This window comes from Leuresthes tenuis, unplaced genomic scaffold, assembly GCF_036924035.1.
Source record: "Leuresthes tenuis unplaced genomic scaffold, fLeuTen1.0.hap1 SCAF_2, whole genome shotgun sequence".
Lineage (NCBI taxonomy): Eukaryota > Metazoa > Chordata > Actinopteri > Atheriniformes > Atherinopsidae > Leuresthes > Leuresthes tenuis.
The window spans coordinates 16,546,680-16,563,087 of NW_027325356.1; the positions used below are offsets into that span (position 1 = coordinate 16,546,680).

Here is a 16,408-nt window from a genome sequence, read left to right on the forward strand (position 1 = left end):
CAGTAAGCCAAATGCAAGTCTAATTAATGAATGAGACCGTCTGGCAACATTAAGTGAATTCTTTTGCGAGCTTCAGTGACTTTTCATGCAAAGTAGCAGGCCATTTTGAAATTACAATCTCAAAAACTCAACAGCACTTATGAGGACTGCCAATTTCTAGTATCAAGAGATCCTCTTTTTGTCCTCCACCATCTTTAACCAGCATTAGAAACTTAAGAATGACAAACAATATGTCAAGAGAGGAAGAGGACATAAGTGCCAAATAGAGAGGAAGGAAAGAAAAGAGGTGTTTAACATAAGTATTCCAGAGTGCCGAAGAGCCAACTATGTTTATAATCCACCATGATGTCCTCTCCTTACAAGTCCCTGCTTGCTGTCTGTTACGGTGTCCTGCTGCTGGCGGCTCACTTTTCGTCTGCCAAAAGGGGAGGGAGGCAGAGACACGCAGCAAGAAAAAAAAAAAAACAGCTAAATTTCTGTCACCAATTGGAAAATGCAAACAATCACAATATCTACCAAAATACTTTTTGGTGTGCAAAAGAAAAAGAAGGAAATAAACAGATCTTTGTCATTTCAAACAAAGCGATTCGAATCAAAAATGTATTTTTTTGCATAATCATACTGGCAGTCAAATACACAAACAGCAGTGAAAACATCCCGTCAGCTCTCACCTTGGTGGAACAAATGTAATAACAGGGGCAGCACTGTTTTTATCGCTATGCACTTAGCTCTTGGATGAATTGGTGACAATATAAGGCCAGCAGGCCATGGCGACATTGTCACTCTGCTAAAATAACTTGACAGTGCTATTACTGTGCTTGACTCACTGCTGTGAGGGCAGACGGTGCAGAGCCTGACAGTAAAATGCTGCTCTGAGAATGGACTAAAAACTGTTAGCGTGGGGAGACGAGGAAATGAAGAGGTCGGGTTCAAGCAAACAATCACGATGGAGACACGGGGGTTTGGCAGGAACGTGAGGACACCTGATGACCACCCAGGAAGTTGCTTCAGTTCTTTCAGTTTGAAAGAAATGCATTCAATGTGGTAAGAATCTACACTGTCACAAGTGACTCAGGTCTCCAGTCTGCTGTTTTTTTCCCCATTTGTGTCAAGCAACAACAACAAAAAAAAAGTTTTGATTAACACACAAATCTGCACACTGCAATGTTGGTGCAGTTTTCCCTCTCAAAGTGTTTTACAATACAAGTCCCAGTCATTCAAACACACATACATACAGCGTCCACTCCCTGGCTTAACCGCTTATCTCTATTGTACACACACGCTCACAGACAAATCAAGGCTTCACATGTAACGCAGTATGTTACCCAAGAATGACTCAACACACAGACTACTGACACTGTGATTAGCAGAGGAACACTCCTCCTCGTACGCTGTCTTCCGTGAATGTAAATATCACATTTGAGAATGTTTTACAGGTTGTGAAAACACCTCGCACCATGTTGCATGCTGGGATAGTTTCGCCATATTCAAGGACAGGCCAAAAAAAGCCGTTGTTACCAGGTTATCAACAAAAAGTTGGTCAAATTGGTTAAATCTGAGGGACAAGGGAAAACAGAGACAAAAAAAGCTGCCAGTAATGATTAGTAATACCAAGGAGGATAAATAACAACTGCATAACTTAAGACAGTAAAAACTGTTGAAAGTTGAACTCTAATCTTACTTTTCAAAATACACTTTGTTTCCAGCTATAGTGCCAGGGACTGCTTCTCTTCTCTGGGCATTTTTGTTACCGTGTGGACCATTTACAAGTAAACGTTTGATTGGCAGTGGTTTCATCTCACTAGCTCGAGAATAATCAAATCCAATTAGCGTTCAGCTTCAAATGGTTTGACTTGACTTTTCGCATGGTGCCATTTGTCAAATATTTTGGTGGACACATGAGAACAGCAACTATGCATGTATGCTACTACGATTGTGCTTGTAATAAACAGAATATCTGCCAAATATCAGCATGATAATGTTCTGACTGTAAGGCTCTCGCTGACATTTTGCAATTGGCACTTCTTAGCCTACAGTCAAAGTGAGTCATTAGCATTCCTTTAGATGTAAAACCTATCAAGCTTGTTTCATAGGCACTACTGTGGGCTCAAAATGGGGAAAAACAGGACTTGTGTACAAGGCAAAGGTGGGTGCAATGTGAAGAGCTGAACATGTAATGATTCCCATTGTCCCAAATTACAGTGCAATTATGATTGCTAGGAAGTCAAAAGATTTGACTAACAAGTCCTAAGTGGAAAGTGTTTGTGTGACAGTTTGAGACGCTTTTAAGTGACTTCAGTCAACCTTCAATGTGTAATAAGAGAAGAAAAGCAGATAATATTATGCAGCAGACAAAAAAAATTGAATAAATAAATCGCTATAGTGGGAGTTCAGAGCAGAGAGCGCACTAACAAGGCTAATGTTAAATAAATAATAATCTCTCTGCTTTTGCATTTAAATTAAGATTCAGCTGATAACTACAAACATGCTCCATCAAACTCCATTCGCGTCTCCGTAATCTACTCCAGCCTTTTAACACACCTTTTATCTTTATACTTTCAGTTTGAGTCCAAATAGTCACACATTTCTTTACAGCTTGTGATTGACCTTGTGTAACTTAAATCTTTGTGCACAGTAAGCAGGAAATAACTCATCGCCTGGTCGTTGTTCCTCCAATCTACTGTACATTGTTCTATTTGACTTGTTTACATCCTCTGCGGCTGATAATCAGCACATGCTCATCCTGTCCCACAAACCAGGGGGGGCCTGAGTCTGGATTGAAAAAAAAGAAAAAGTAACTGCAGTAGATTTAAGCAACCCCCCACCCCCAAGTACTTTTTGTTTTTCCCTTCTTCTTCTCATTCAGTATTTTTCCAGCATCAATTGCAAGAACTGTGTAAAATTATTACTTACAAATAAACTGAATCTAACCCCCACACATCCGATTCATGCATCACTATGATGCCGACTGTAAATCTACGCTTCCTGGAGGATGTGACAATATGACCAAAACTCCTCGTGATTCTTGACACAAACCACATTTTTCAGAGACAGTCGGTAGGGAAAATGTCTTTTTAACAAGACTCAATCAACAAGTTGTAGGAACAAAATAAATACAAGTCATTAATCTGCATCTCCTCCCCTTATCAGTGCAGCATTCAGTCTCCATAATGAACCCATTACTGAGTCCTCTGTGCCTCTCCACCTCACCATGCTAATCTTTCATGCTCCGTCTCTCCTCGTGCAAAAACGCCTCTGATATCTGGAATGGAAAACCTTTTTTTTTTTTTTTTTTTTAAAATACTGATTTTCAATTCAAACGTCAATCAACCATCTGCCTTCACAAATATAAGAATCTCTTATTCTTTCTTTGAGAGGAAACAGCTGCAGGGTTGGCAATGTTGAAAAAATAAATAAAAAGACTTAATATAAGCCTTGTTTTAGTTGTATTCAAGGTCACTTGAAGGCGTTTGTTGGGAGTTTTGTTCACTTCTGTGATTTGATGTTACTTCCTTACACACTTCTCATTCATACAGCTCGCTTGAACTGATCAAGGAACGTCTCCCTTTAATTCTCAAAGTAAAAACACCCCTAAGTTTTACATCCCTTTAATTGGACAAAGACTTGGACCCCAGCAGCTTAAGATAAACTAGATAAAAGCATAAATTGGCTAATTTATACCAGCAGGTTAAGCAAACAGTGCTCTTTAGTTTGGTTCTCCGCCTCTTTTGACCTCAATGTCAGGACACACTCAAAGCCGAGATAGAAAACGGTTAAACCTTTAGACCACTTTGAAGCAGTTTAGAAAATATTGACGTGATCAACCTTCTAAACAATCCACACGTTTACCAGCTAGTTGCTTAATGTTACTGTGGGTTGGAGCGGATCATGTTAAAATTTTAGACATTTTTCATCAAAGATTGGACAAAAATGACTTTGAGGGTGAAACAAAACAGTTAAGTTGCACGCCAGACTGTCAAACAGAGAGATTAAACTTAGTTTAAATCTCCATTAAATTGAGATCCAGGTGATAATTACTGCAAATATAAGTATGTTGCTCCCTCCCAGTCTTTGGTGACCCAACTTTGCACTCTGTGATTGTAAAGATATAAAGATCCCCACACTCACGCTGTAAAAATAACAGAAACTGTTTTTGTAAATCAAGGATTTAGACACTTGGGTCAGATACAACTAACATTCACTCAAGCTTTCAATCAATCAGTCTTTACCTGCAATAACACTCCAAACAACAACCAAAAAGAGAAATCTAAGCTGTGTGTCACCAGAACTGCATTTGATAAAACATGAGGTGTTTAGGACATGTATTGAGACTCACTATGCGCTTACGTGATGACGTAATGCCGGTGTATGAGCCACAAGTTGGATGATGGACTCAGTTCAATAAAGCAACTAAAAGACAATGCTTTATGTGCCAATTCAATTCAGAGTGGTCTGCCTGATTGAGTAGTAAGGTGAGCACACATATTCCTAAAGTGAACATCTAAAGACTTGTGAGGTAATCAAAGTACCGAAAACGGCAGCTTGAGCTCTGATCTGAACAAGAGAACACGGCACAGTTGGAAAACAGTGTTGGAAACTGAATTCAATATGACAGCAGACAACCAACTGTGATCCACGTGCTAAAACCGCTTCGATCAGTCTACGCAATGCTTAAACCCAAAATATTGCACCAACTCAGTCATTTAGAGCCACTTAATCATCACTTTTGCTGACCGAATACATGTGATTCACCCATGGATCATGGTGTGGTACAGTGTGACCACCACAGCAGAACAATCATGCTCCCACGGTCTGTGGAAGCTCACAGACCAAATGCTGTTCCTCATTTCTCGCTCTGCCTCGTCCCTGTCTACGCTGCAGTTACAGGTAGGTGTGTAGGTGAGCTGTGGAGGGTGGGGCCCCACTGTAGGTAAAAGGGTTTTATCCAAGCAGTGTCATTATTCCACAAGTCCAACAGCTGTCGCTTTACAACTGCACATCGAGGGCTTCACACGAGAACCGTGGACAAAAACATAACACGCGTCAATGAACCCCTTAACAACAGTAACTACACGCACACACACCTCAGTCCGAGTGTAAACACACATACAGTCAACTCTCCCTCTCTCCAGCCAGCCGGGAGGTACAACAACAACAACCGCTGTCCTGGTTCAGGATCATCAGTACTCACCCACCAGATGCAGGCATAGGAGAACAGGGTGAATTTTAGGACTGTATATGAGAATCGTTGACAATATTTGCTACTGCTGTTGTTAGGCATCGTGTCTGACTTCAACGGCGGACTTCAACGGCTCACTGCGCTGTGGACAGCTCACTTCCGCGTTGTCATGGTCGCCACACCTGCGGGCACTTGTGAGTGATGTGCGAGAGGGTATAGACGGGCAATGAAACGAAAACGAGATCCAAGTAGACTTTAGGCTTTTTAACCTTTTTATAAACGTCAAAGAAGTCATCGATCCATTTTCGTGGAATTAAGGGCCGATCTATCCTTTTTCAGCTAATCAAAGGTCTCACTAAAAAATTGCCTCTCTCCCAGGCGGCATGTGCTCAAGTGATGGGTCAGCATATTGTCCTCAGTTTGCAAGCTGTTTCAGGTTTAGCGACCCTAATGGATTACCTCACCCCATACGTGCTAACGATCTGTGATCACTTGAACAAATCAGGTCACTTCAACTCAAGGGATGGACAAATGTTGTGTATATACTAAATAAATTTGAAATTGTGCCTATTGGCACTTTGTTTCCAGTTGCACGGAGTTGTAAATTATTATCATTTCTTTTTTGCACCTATAAAAAATGCCAAAGACGACCCATTTTGGCAGCATAACAGTATTTTTGTACCCATGAGATAATTCTCAAAGAGCTGCTAGTTTAAAAAAAAAAAAACGGTCATATCTCAGCATGGTAAGCAGTATGTCTTACAGTAAACTGGCCAAGAGGAGGACGAAAAAGTGGCAGATGTAAAAAAAAAAAAAACAGCACATGATCTGAAAGTGATGCTTTTAGGGTGAAGGAAAAACAAAATACCAAAGACTTTGACACAGGACCTGAGAGATGCATCTGGACCTGCAGTTATTCCATCTACTATTCCCTGAAACTTCATCAGAAATGGTCTCCATGACTGTCAAGAAGCCATTGTTAAGTTATTGAAATGGGGAGAACCTTTTCTCTATGGTATGCCAAATGACTCAAAAACTGGACTAAAAATCAATAGCAGCTGTTCTTATAAAGCGATCAATACTCCCCAGAGCCTGGACTATAACATTATCGAAGCAGTGGGCCATCTTGATGGAACAAAAAGGCATCCAACATTCAAAAAAGACCTTTGGAATGCCCTTCAAAAAAGCTTTTCCTGAAATCTGATTACAGACCACGAGAAAGATTGTCTAAGAGGGATCAGACTGTGTTGAAGAACAAAGGTGGTCAGATCCGTTTGTTGACTTTCAACCTAATCAGAATCATAATACTATATTTCCATTTAAATTTGTACATGTTTTACGATGCACCTGCTTCCTATTTGTTTGGTAATACATAATGAAATGAGGAGCAAGTGAAAACCTTCACACAGGTCATCATGGCTAAAACGTACTTAAAATTTCATTAACATGTTCAAAGTTTAGCAAGTAGCCCATTGTGCATTTATAGGGAGTAGCTGAAAAGATGTAACTTTGCCCCCTAGTGGTGAAGTATGCAGAAATATTATGGTGGACACCAATGTCAAGTTGTACAAGGAACCAACAGGGCTCTATAAGAAAGTTTGTCAAAATTTGAGCTGTTGAAATTAAACTGCTTTTGTAGGTCAGTGTTTTGCCTTCATTAAAGCCTCACACACTGTGCCCTGCATGCAAGTGATCCTTTTTGAGTGGCACTACAGACCTCACAATGGCAAAAACACCCATTGTATCCAACACATGTTTGCACTGTACATGCATACAGTTTGAGCCAAAAGACCCATGCAGAACAGCCACTTAAACACAACTGACGTTCATGCAATTAGGCCTCTGATACTCTAAAACGACATGCGGAAATCAATGAGTTCTCTGTCGCCACCCATCAACCTTTATATATCTAGCCCTCATTAGCTGCCTCAGAGCTGTCTCACTGGCTGTCCTGTGACATTAAACACCGTTTTCAACCTGTTCATGTGATTATTCCATAATTTTCACCTTTTCTCATCTTCTGCAACAATCAGAAAGACCTTGAGCTGATTACACAAATGAAAGCCAAACAAATCTGAGTAGTTTCAAGCTTGGTCAAACTTCTTCTCACTTTGCACCTGAGAATCTTACGAGACTGATGACATTTTTACTCTGCTATGACATTGTTTTTTTTATTTTTTATCCTTGTGTTTTCCCTTCATGATCAGCTTTAGGTCCTACAAAGTCACCACTTTGAGAAAATCCCTCTTTGCACCAATTTAGAAACCTTCAATTCCTTCTCTCATCACTCTTCAACCTGCCTTCCACCAGGCCCTGCTGGCTAATAGATATGTTTGTTCACGTGAAAAGTACACACATGCATTGCGTACTGTACACACAGTACAGAGAGAAAAGCAAGCATATATTCAGCTGAGGTCAGCAGCCAGTGTCTACCTCCTTCTGTTCTTCTCTGTGCAAACACTTGCTGCAGTTTTCATGGTGATAAAAAAGAGCAGACATGTGATATTGTGTAATGATTTGGTGAGAATCAAAATGACAGAAAGCACAAAAAGGGAAGAGAAAGAATGGACAAGATTCAGACACTGAAAACTACCAGCTAACATCACAGCCTACCTGTTGTTTTCTCTGCAGAACATAAACACACCAGACAACTTTTTTTGCAATGGGATCACACCAGCTGCGACATGGTGACCCATCATAGGCTCCGCATTAGTCATTACTGAATTCTTATGTGAGTATTCATTATCCATGGATTGGATCACACCCATTTTCAAACTGAGCAGTTATTTGCAATAAAAAACAACTTCACAAGGACAAGACTGTGTGGCTGGCAGAGAGAAATATTTCTAGTGGAAAAATATTGCATAATGTAATATGTAAGTAAAGCAAGTGTACACCATGTCCTCAGTGTTGTCTTATAGTTAGTAACATGAGATGGGGCTAAAAAGTATGGTACGTATTTGTATTCTGTGCCACTTCCTAAACACAAATAGAATATCAAGTGAGTAGAAACCAATGTAGAAGAAAACAGAACAGAACCCAAATGAATATAATAGAGAGGTTCAAATGTAGATCAAAATGCAAACTGTACGCAGCAACACATGTATTTTTGATGACTTTTATTTAGGTTTACATTTCTAAACCAGCAGTTTAGCTCTGATGGGACATTTACTGTGAGTGTTTTTTCATGTTTCAAATCCACAGCTCCAACTGTGGGTACCCTTTTGCAGGATTTGTGACACGAGACAGATGCTGACATATCTCTTCTTTGTGAGGACTGTATATCAGCATTGGTGATTAATCCTATGTTGAACTCTGCATCACTTCTCTGTTAACCTATGAAAAATCCTTGTGCAGTGGGATAAACTCACCTTGAAGCTCCTTGCTGTTTTCTTGAGGAGCAGAACTAGTCAAATGGCACTGCGTTGAAAACAGAAATGATGAGAAATGTTGGATTTAAACTGATTTCTAATCACTGAATGGCAACAATATATATATTTTGACAGACCCCATCAGCTGGGAGGATGTTGCTCAGAGGATAACAACACGGAGAAACTGAGACTTTGTGATAACTCCCAAAGCCTGTGCAGCTTTCAGGGGAGGGAGACCTACCAAAGATTCATCACCCGCCAGAATCACTGTTACCAAAATGCAATGTCAAAACTCCACAGTCATGTAAAAAAAAAGCGTAATCTTACTTGACTAATGTCAAGTGATTGCAGACGGTGACTGTATGAGTATGTGGATTGAATATCCTTGGAATACTTTGCTGTGTTCATGGAAGTGAATGAGGTTGATGGAAGAATAATTTCACTTTTTAAAAATGAGGATTTCATGTTGGCCTTCTTAAGGGAATGCATTTTAATGTCTACATCATCAGGTGTTAAAATGCATAAACAGGCAAAGCTCTTAGAAGCTCTCCTTCTGTCCTCAGACAACCAGACGACATGAAAGTACAACCCGGTAAATGATGATGAGTGTCGTCTGCATGCTGCGGGCTGAAATAGAGGAAGATAGGTAATTTTTGTTATTTCAGAGAGTCATTTTAAGGTAATTTCACCAGAAACCACTACAAAAGTGATTTCGATTTCACAGCTATGTACCTTTCCCATTCCTTTTTTTAAATATATCATATCCTTGCTTCCTGTCGGGGTCCCAGGTTTTTCTTCCTCCATCTTGCTTATACGCAAGCATGTAAAGGTTTGGACACCCCCACAACAGGCCTTTTGGTTTCATGAATGGTTAAGTTATGTCAAGGAAGAGTGGTTCATTTTGAGAGTCCAATTTTCAAGCAAATGATGAAATAAGCCCCGAGCCAAGGTTTGGGCATCCCGAGAGATCTGAGTTGTCAAAAGATTGAGGTCTCAAGCCAAAATAAGCTAGTTGGGGTTTTGGCTTTTTGACAATTGTTGGGAAAGGCCAAATATTGCATTTATCAAAGCTTTATAAATACAATGACCCTTCAAGCCTTTTGCCAACAATCTAAGGTCATTAGTTCCTTGAAATAATCTGAAAAATTAAAGAACTAAAGCCTAGCAACAGAGGTTTGGAAATTATCCTCAAAAAAGACTTGACATCTTTTGGAAACTGTCGACTGATAAAATAAAAACAAAACTTTTCCATGTTCACAAAAGATAGAAAAAAATTATTTGAAATATCAAAGGAAAAGATCATGTTTATGTTTTTTAGAAATCAAGTCATCTTTTCTGGCATAATTACCAGAAATTTTGATCAGTGGTACCCAAACCTTTGCATGTTACTATATTCATCTCTCTTGTAGAAGGGGTCAGGAACATGTAACACTTTCCTAAAATGCTCCAACTCCTACCCTTTCTTCATTTTTTGATATTTTTTGTCTGTTTTTATTATTTCACACATCCTGCCTCTCCTTGTAAACATATGGAAATCCATTTAGCCCCATTTACAGTTCAGGGGGTGACGTAGGTGAGACAAGAGTCATTCTTTTCTTTCATTCATTCCCATCTCTCTGATGCGGAATTGCAGCAGCTCCTCGTGCACGGCTGTGTACCGTCGTGCGTCTTGCTCATGAAGGCGCGTGTCAGAGCAACCTAACACATTCCAGCAGAGGCAGAAAGTAAGAAACAGAATGGCATGTGTGATTGCGTAAAAGAGACACGAGAGCGGAGAAATGATTTTAATGGATTTTTTAATGGACCTGGTTGTCCTTTACGCGCAAGGAACCTAATTTGAGGACATTAACAGCTATGGACTGAAACATCTGCGGTTAAAGTTCACGCAATCGCAGCAATAAAGAGGTAATATAGATTAGAATAACATTCTGAAGATGAATTGTTTTATTCATGTACAGAAAATGATCTCTGGGTGCCTTCATTTTGACCTGTCTTGTAACCCGCATTGAAACCTCAGAAATCCATGGTGGTGTGTGACAAATGTTCGTAATGCGCGTTGGCGGATTTAGCCGTTTTCCAAGCATCTTTTAAACAAAAACATTCACCGAAGCGAGTTGCAACTTACAACTTTATTGAACGATAAGAGACGCGTTCCAAAATGATCCAGTTCTGCTGCGCCATTTGGCAAGGAGACAGTGCAACTTTCCAAAATAGTGATATGGTGTATGATTATTAACTCGGGCGGCTCTGCAGAGAGAGCGGCTCACAGCAAAATTGTAGTCTTTTATGTAAGTGGTTGCAGAAGCCTGAGAAGTTGATTAGTTAGTTGATTAAACAAATATCTCGATTTACACGCATCTTCCAGGTTAATGTGTCTCATTATGAGTCATTACGCCCAATTTACACTTAAAATGTCTGTCACTGGGTATACAGGGGGCCAGTATGGACGCCGAAAGTCTTATTCAACAAAGAGACTTGGAGACCACTTTAATGCCGTTATCGGTGACTGCTGACTGGCTGGAAGATGGAAACGAGACGACCGGGAATCAGTTCCAGCAGCCCGACTGGCAGGTGAGAAACACAAAACCAAGATTAAAAAACAAATTAGTTGAAGACAGAGCCACTCTCAAAATGTACATCCAGCAGAGTCTGGAAGCAGTTCACGATAACCTGATGATAGAATAGAGGAGAAAGTGATGAATGGGTGTATGTGCAAACTATTAACCAAATGTTTTGTTTGTTTTTTTTTTAAATTGGAGAACAGTTTCATCCAGCAATCTTTGTGGAGTATGAAAAAGTTGAAAATCATGCTGTACACTGACGTGTCTTTGCTATTTGAGGTTGCCATTTCTCTTTGTAAAACCAGTTTACACTCTTCTCCTCTTCTCTTCTTACCTTTCCTCACCTCACCTCTCCCCTCCTCTCTCAGGTGGCTCTCTGGGCTATAGCCTACTCTCTCATCATCCTGGTGTCCATCACTGGGAATCTCACAGTAATCTGGATTATCCTTGCTCACAGACGCATGAGGACCGTAACCAATTACTTTATCGTCAACCTGGCCTTTTCTGATGTATCCATGGCAACCTTTAACACTCTTTTTAACTTTGTCTATGCGCTTCACAACGACTGGTATTTTGGCTTGGGTTACTGCAGATTTCAGAACTTCTTCCCCATCACTGCCATGTTTTCATCAATATACTCGATGGCTGCCATCGCCGTGGACAGGTAAGAAAACTCTAAAAATACTGCAGGCGCAGATTTGCTTTTTGCCTACTAATTTATGTCTCTCAGAGAAAAGCTGATGAATTTTACTCTTGTACACTTCACAGTGCCGACAATCAGACTCTGTTTTATGTGGCTGATCTTCATTTCTCGCAATACCATATGAAGGAGCTGCATTATAACAACCCAAAACAGGAAGAATGATCACAAGCTTGAACAAATTAACTTAGAATAACAGAAGCACGTTGTTTTGTTGTTGTTTTTTTCACATGTGAACCGCTCAAACTGTGATACGGTAATTCTTCTTTTCTCACTGACTTAAATTATGTTGCATAAACATGTTTATGGATGAATGTGGAATATTTTCCATCCATTTGCAGAGGTTCCCGCTTTGTCAGGGTTTTCTTTACACATCAAATAACACCTCTTTGTGAAATTAATTTCTTGAGTACACATGAGCAGCATCGTTTGAAATCATGCTCAGCCGCAACTGTTGGCCTAATACAGATGAATCTGCTGCATGAAGGAGATGTGGGTCATCGCAGCAGAGACACAGATGTTATTAATGCTTACTGAAGCATGAATGGTCAGCCTGTTATTAGTATGAATATCTGCTGTGTGTATAATTTGTACTGAGTTACAAGTTTACATTCCCTGTCTCATGTAATGTGACAGTCCCGCAATAAACATTGTAATCGTGAACCTTATGTTTATTCAGAGATGGTGGAGCCAACAGTACAGATGGATAATTCTGATCTTTATTTCATATAACACCGTTGAACATCCACAGAGTTGAATTACTGCATCAGACTGGCTTTTACTACATCACTACTTTACTACATGTAGCATTTCACACGACAACTCTGATGTTCCAGATGAGGAAGTTACTTTTGTCTTTCATTATCCTTGTATTATTTCATATTATAATGCGTGGAATATGATACGTGGCTCTGTACCCTGGGACAGATCCAATGACGAATGAAAATTCCACCTTATAAGCATCAAGTTTAAGGAATTACTTCTTTCACATTTTTTTCCTGTCATGAGCAGCAGCAAAAAATGGTGAACAATCAATTCAAACTTATCAGCTGAGAAGCATCTCTGAAATGGAACCCGTGTTCAAATCTCTGTTAATGTGACATGAGACCGTGTTAACCAAAAGAGGTTAAGAAAGCATGACTATTGGAAATGAGAGTGAAAATGAGAATTGGGAGCTCACGTTGATCTAAAAGCAATCACAGAGTACAATTGAGACCAGTTACTTTAATCACAGCACTTGAATGCCATAAAAACTACATTTTAAGATAAATTTCATCTCTTTATGCAAATCATTTTCTGCAAGATCTCACTTTATTATACAGCATTCCCACTGGCTGCCCTGGATCTTTCAAATTTATGATTCATATCCTTATTTGCATAAAATGATCGTAGCGATAACAGCACTGAGTAGTGTTGGTTAGTGAAAAAAATTGCATTATTTCACCTTTATTAATGTTTTTCAGCTTAAGTTTGGCTACAGTCTGTGGAAAAAAACAGGGTGTTATATCAGGAGGAGTTATTACTACTGTACACTTTAAACATGTTTAAGTGTCACTAATTCAAGATGTTAAAAAACAATATATTATACACCAATGCAATATTCTCCTGGAAACTTTGGTTCTTGGCCTTCATGTGGATGCTGAGGTGTTCCACACACCCAAACAGTGTCAGACATCAACTCTTCCTCTTAAGCCCAGATAATTCATAATTGATGGTAAAAACAACTGCCAGAAAGTATATTAGATAGTGTTTTTTACTACTTTGGCAGGTGGGTAGGACATAACGATGTATATAAAGCAGTTTCTATATATATGTAGAATAGACCTGCTTTTGATTCTGCTTTACTGAAACTTCATTGATATCGACAGACCCATTGCTGTAATTTCATTGACATTTCACACAGAACAACAGAAGGGGGTCACCTCTTCATTTTGAAGTGGATATACTAATTTATTCAAAGATGAATGAGTCTTTGGTTCACCATTATTAGATTAAATCTCAGGCCTCTGATAAAGGTTGTTACAAGAAAAGCAATCTTATTTTCTATGTCTCCCCATTTTTTTCTTGCTTTTACAGGTACATGGCCATCATCCACCCTCTGAAGCCTCGCCTCTCCTCCACCTCCACGAAAGTTGTGATAGCCCTGATTTGGATCGTCGCATTCTCACTGGCTTTTCCTCAGTGCTACTACAGCGTAACGAGATTTTACTACCCCAGAACTGTGTGCATGGTCGACTGGCCCGACGATTATGGAGGAACACACCAACTGAGGTGAATGGTGGAGGAAAAATAAAAATAGACAGCTGAATAGCAAGACATGCATTAGGATTTCTAACACATTTTATGTGGCTTCTGTGAGTTTAATTGTTGTGTTGTATTTTCACTTCACCAATTGAGTTAGCCTCTCATCTTTTCTCTGTGTTTGCAGTTATCAGTTTGCGGTGATATTGCTGATCTATTTGCTCCCTCTGCTGGTGATGCTGGTAACCTACAGTTTAGTTGGCCAATCTCTGTGGGGTGGGCACATCCCAGGAGAGGCGTCGGATCATTACCACAGCCAGATAACAGCCAAGAGAAAGGTCACTCTGTTTTTTTCTACTTCCGTGTCTTTGTAAGCAAGTGAATTCATGTGACTTGAAATTAGAAGCACAGCAGTAACTTGGGCCTATATGTATTTGTGATTTTTGCACACTGTAGGTGGTAAAGATGATGGTAGTTGTGGTTATGACTTTTGCTTTCTGCTGGCTGCCCTACCACATCTACTTCATTCTGGGATCATTTAACAGGGACATTTATAAGCAGCATTATATTCAGCAGGTGAGCAGTAACCTCTGAGCTTGCTTTGCATTAACAACATTGTTAATTAATGTTTGCTCATCATTTTTGTTTCTCATCAGGTGTATCTGGCCATTTTCTGGTTGGCAATGAGTTCAACCATGTACAATCCTATAATTTACTGCTGTCTAAACCAAAGGTAGAGGCTATATTCTCGGTCTCTTGATCATCCATGTCACTGTATCTTTAAATGTGTTATTTTTATGCTTTAAAGGACTAATGTGACCCTTTTAGGATACGTTTCTGGCTCTCTCTCCAGGTTCCGGGCGGGTTTCCGTCACGCATTTGTTTGGTGTCCCTTCATTAAAGTGTCAGAGGAGGACAGGATGGAGCTGCAGCACACCAACACCTTCAGAGTGACGATGACAAGGAGCCATCGCAATGATTCCTCTTACACACAAGCGTCCATCAGAAGGAACAACACAAACACAGAGAGAGACGCTAGCTTGCAGCAGAAAAAGCACACTCACAGCACACACAACTCACATTTGACAAAGAAGCTGGACGACACAAAATCCCCAGCTGCCAAACTTAAGGAGCATGGTCACTGACTGCTGAACCGAATCATGATGCGGACATTTGAGAAGAGAAGGCAAAAGAGAAACGCCTGCTATTTATTGAAGTAGTTGTGGGGAGGAAGAAGAGCTGCTCATCCGACTTGAGCACCATTAAGATTGTCAACTGCAGGTACATGAATGGAAGTGACTGTGACATGGATGTGTTTTTGTGTCAGTGCCAAAATGTTTATAGTTGTGAATATACTGTATATACCGGGCAACAAGAGATACTAACTGTGATGTTATAAAGGTTGCTGCTATTTCTAAAGCCTGAAGATGAAGCCGTCCTCTCTTTCGTAGCTGAAACTTTCCTTCTCTCTCCTTGCCAACTTTGAAATTTTGATGTTTATGGTTTTCTGAAGCATAGACTGGTATTGTCTCCTTTCTCCATCAATCATAATGGAGAACAGTTTCTATAATTGAGATGTCACTGGTTGCAGCAGTTTGCAGGACTCGGTTACTGTTCAACATTAACACAACAACCATTTTTTAGACTGTAATATGCTGAATATCGTCTGGTTAGCATGTATAAGTTACTGTATGTTAGTACTTTCACGTATTGGCCACATGGTGTCCATTAATATAGTATGTGTCTTGTATGTTGTAATTTCACTCGTTCCTACAGGTGCTGTATTTTTTCTTGTAAAGTTAAAGTATAATCTACTATTGAACATATTAATGTTAAATATGCTAATAAAGTGGAGCTTTACATTTGGAACTTGTGATAATGATGTTTTAAAGACTCGTCTGTGAGCATAATAATGTTAGAATGCTGTAAAAACCTTGGCTCATTGTAACTTTATGGACTTGTACACACAGTAACAGCATGAAACATCTGTATTTGTTGTTTGCACAAAGCAAGTGTTCATTTTTTCACCTACATAAAGCCTCATATTCTATTTTATCAGTGTGTCAGTGGTAATAAAATTTCCATGCAGTCAGGACCCACATGCATTCATTTCTGCATGCAGCACAGATCCCAATGATGTTCAGCGACTGTGTGCACAGCTATCAGAGCACTTTGAATGCCCACGGAACAGGAAGCACGGTGCTATTTGAACAGGAATGTGTTTGCTGGATTTTAGCCAAAAATTAGTATGTGCCTTTAAATGCCTTGTCAAGAACACTTTGAAAATGTTTTGCAAAACAAATGAACATATGTAAACACTAACAAGAAATCTGATTTCACTTGGACCCTAATGTAC

General features: G+C 39.7%; 2 protein-coding genes across 2 annotated transcripts in view; one reads left to right on the forward strand and one right to left on the reverse strand.

Moving 5' to 3' along the window:
- tspan15 (tetraspanin 15) overlaps nt 1–5,359 on the reverse strand; it is a 31,867-nt gene extending 26,508 nt beyond the window's left edge. The window contains exon 1 of the mRNA XM_072380384.1: nt 5,192–5,359. Coding sequence (XP_072236485.1) covers nt 5,192–5,281 — 90 coding nt within the window. The 5' untranslated portion in view covers nt 5,282–5,359. The remainder of the gene's footprint in view (nt 1–5,191) is intronic.
- Nucleotides 5,360–10,172: 4,813 nt separating this feature from the next.
- On the forward strand, nt 10,173–16,147 carry tacr2 (tachykinin receptor 2). The gene is made up of 8 exons (XM_072380383.1): nt 10,173–10,455; nt 10,984–11,121; nt 11,480–11,775; nt 13,888–14,082; nt 14,240–14,390; nt 14,509–14,628; nt 14,709–14,785; nt 14,906–16,147. Exons 2-8 carry the CDS (start codon nt 10,993–10,995, stop codon nt 15,195–15,197), a joined length of 1,260 nt encoding a protein of 419 aa, XP_072236484.1. The 5' UTR covers nt 10,173–10,455; nt 10,984–10,992; the 3' UTR covers nt 15,198–16,147.
- The last annotated feature ends 261 nt before the right edge of the window (nt 16,148–16,408 follow it).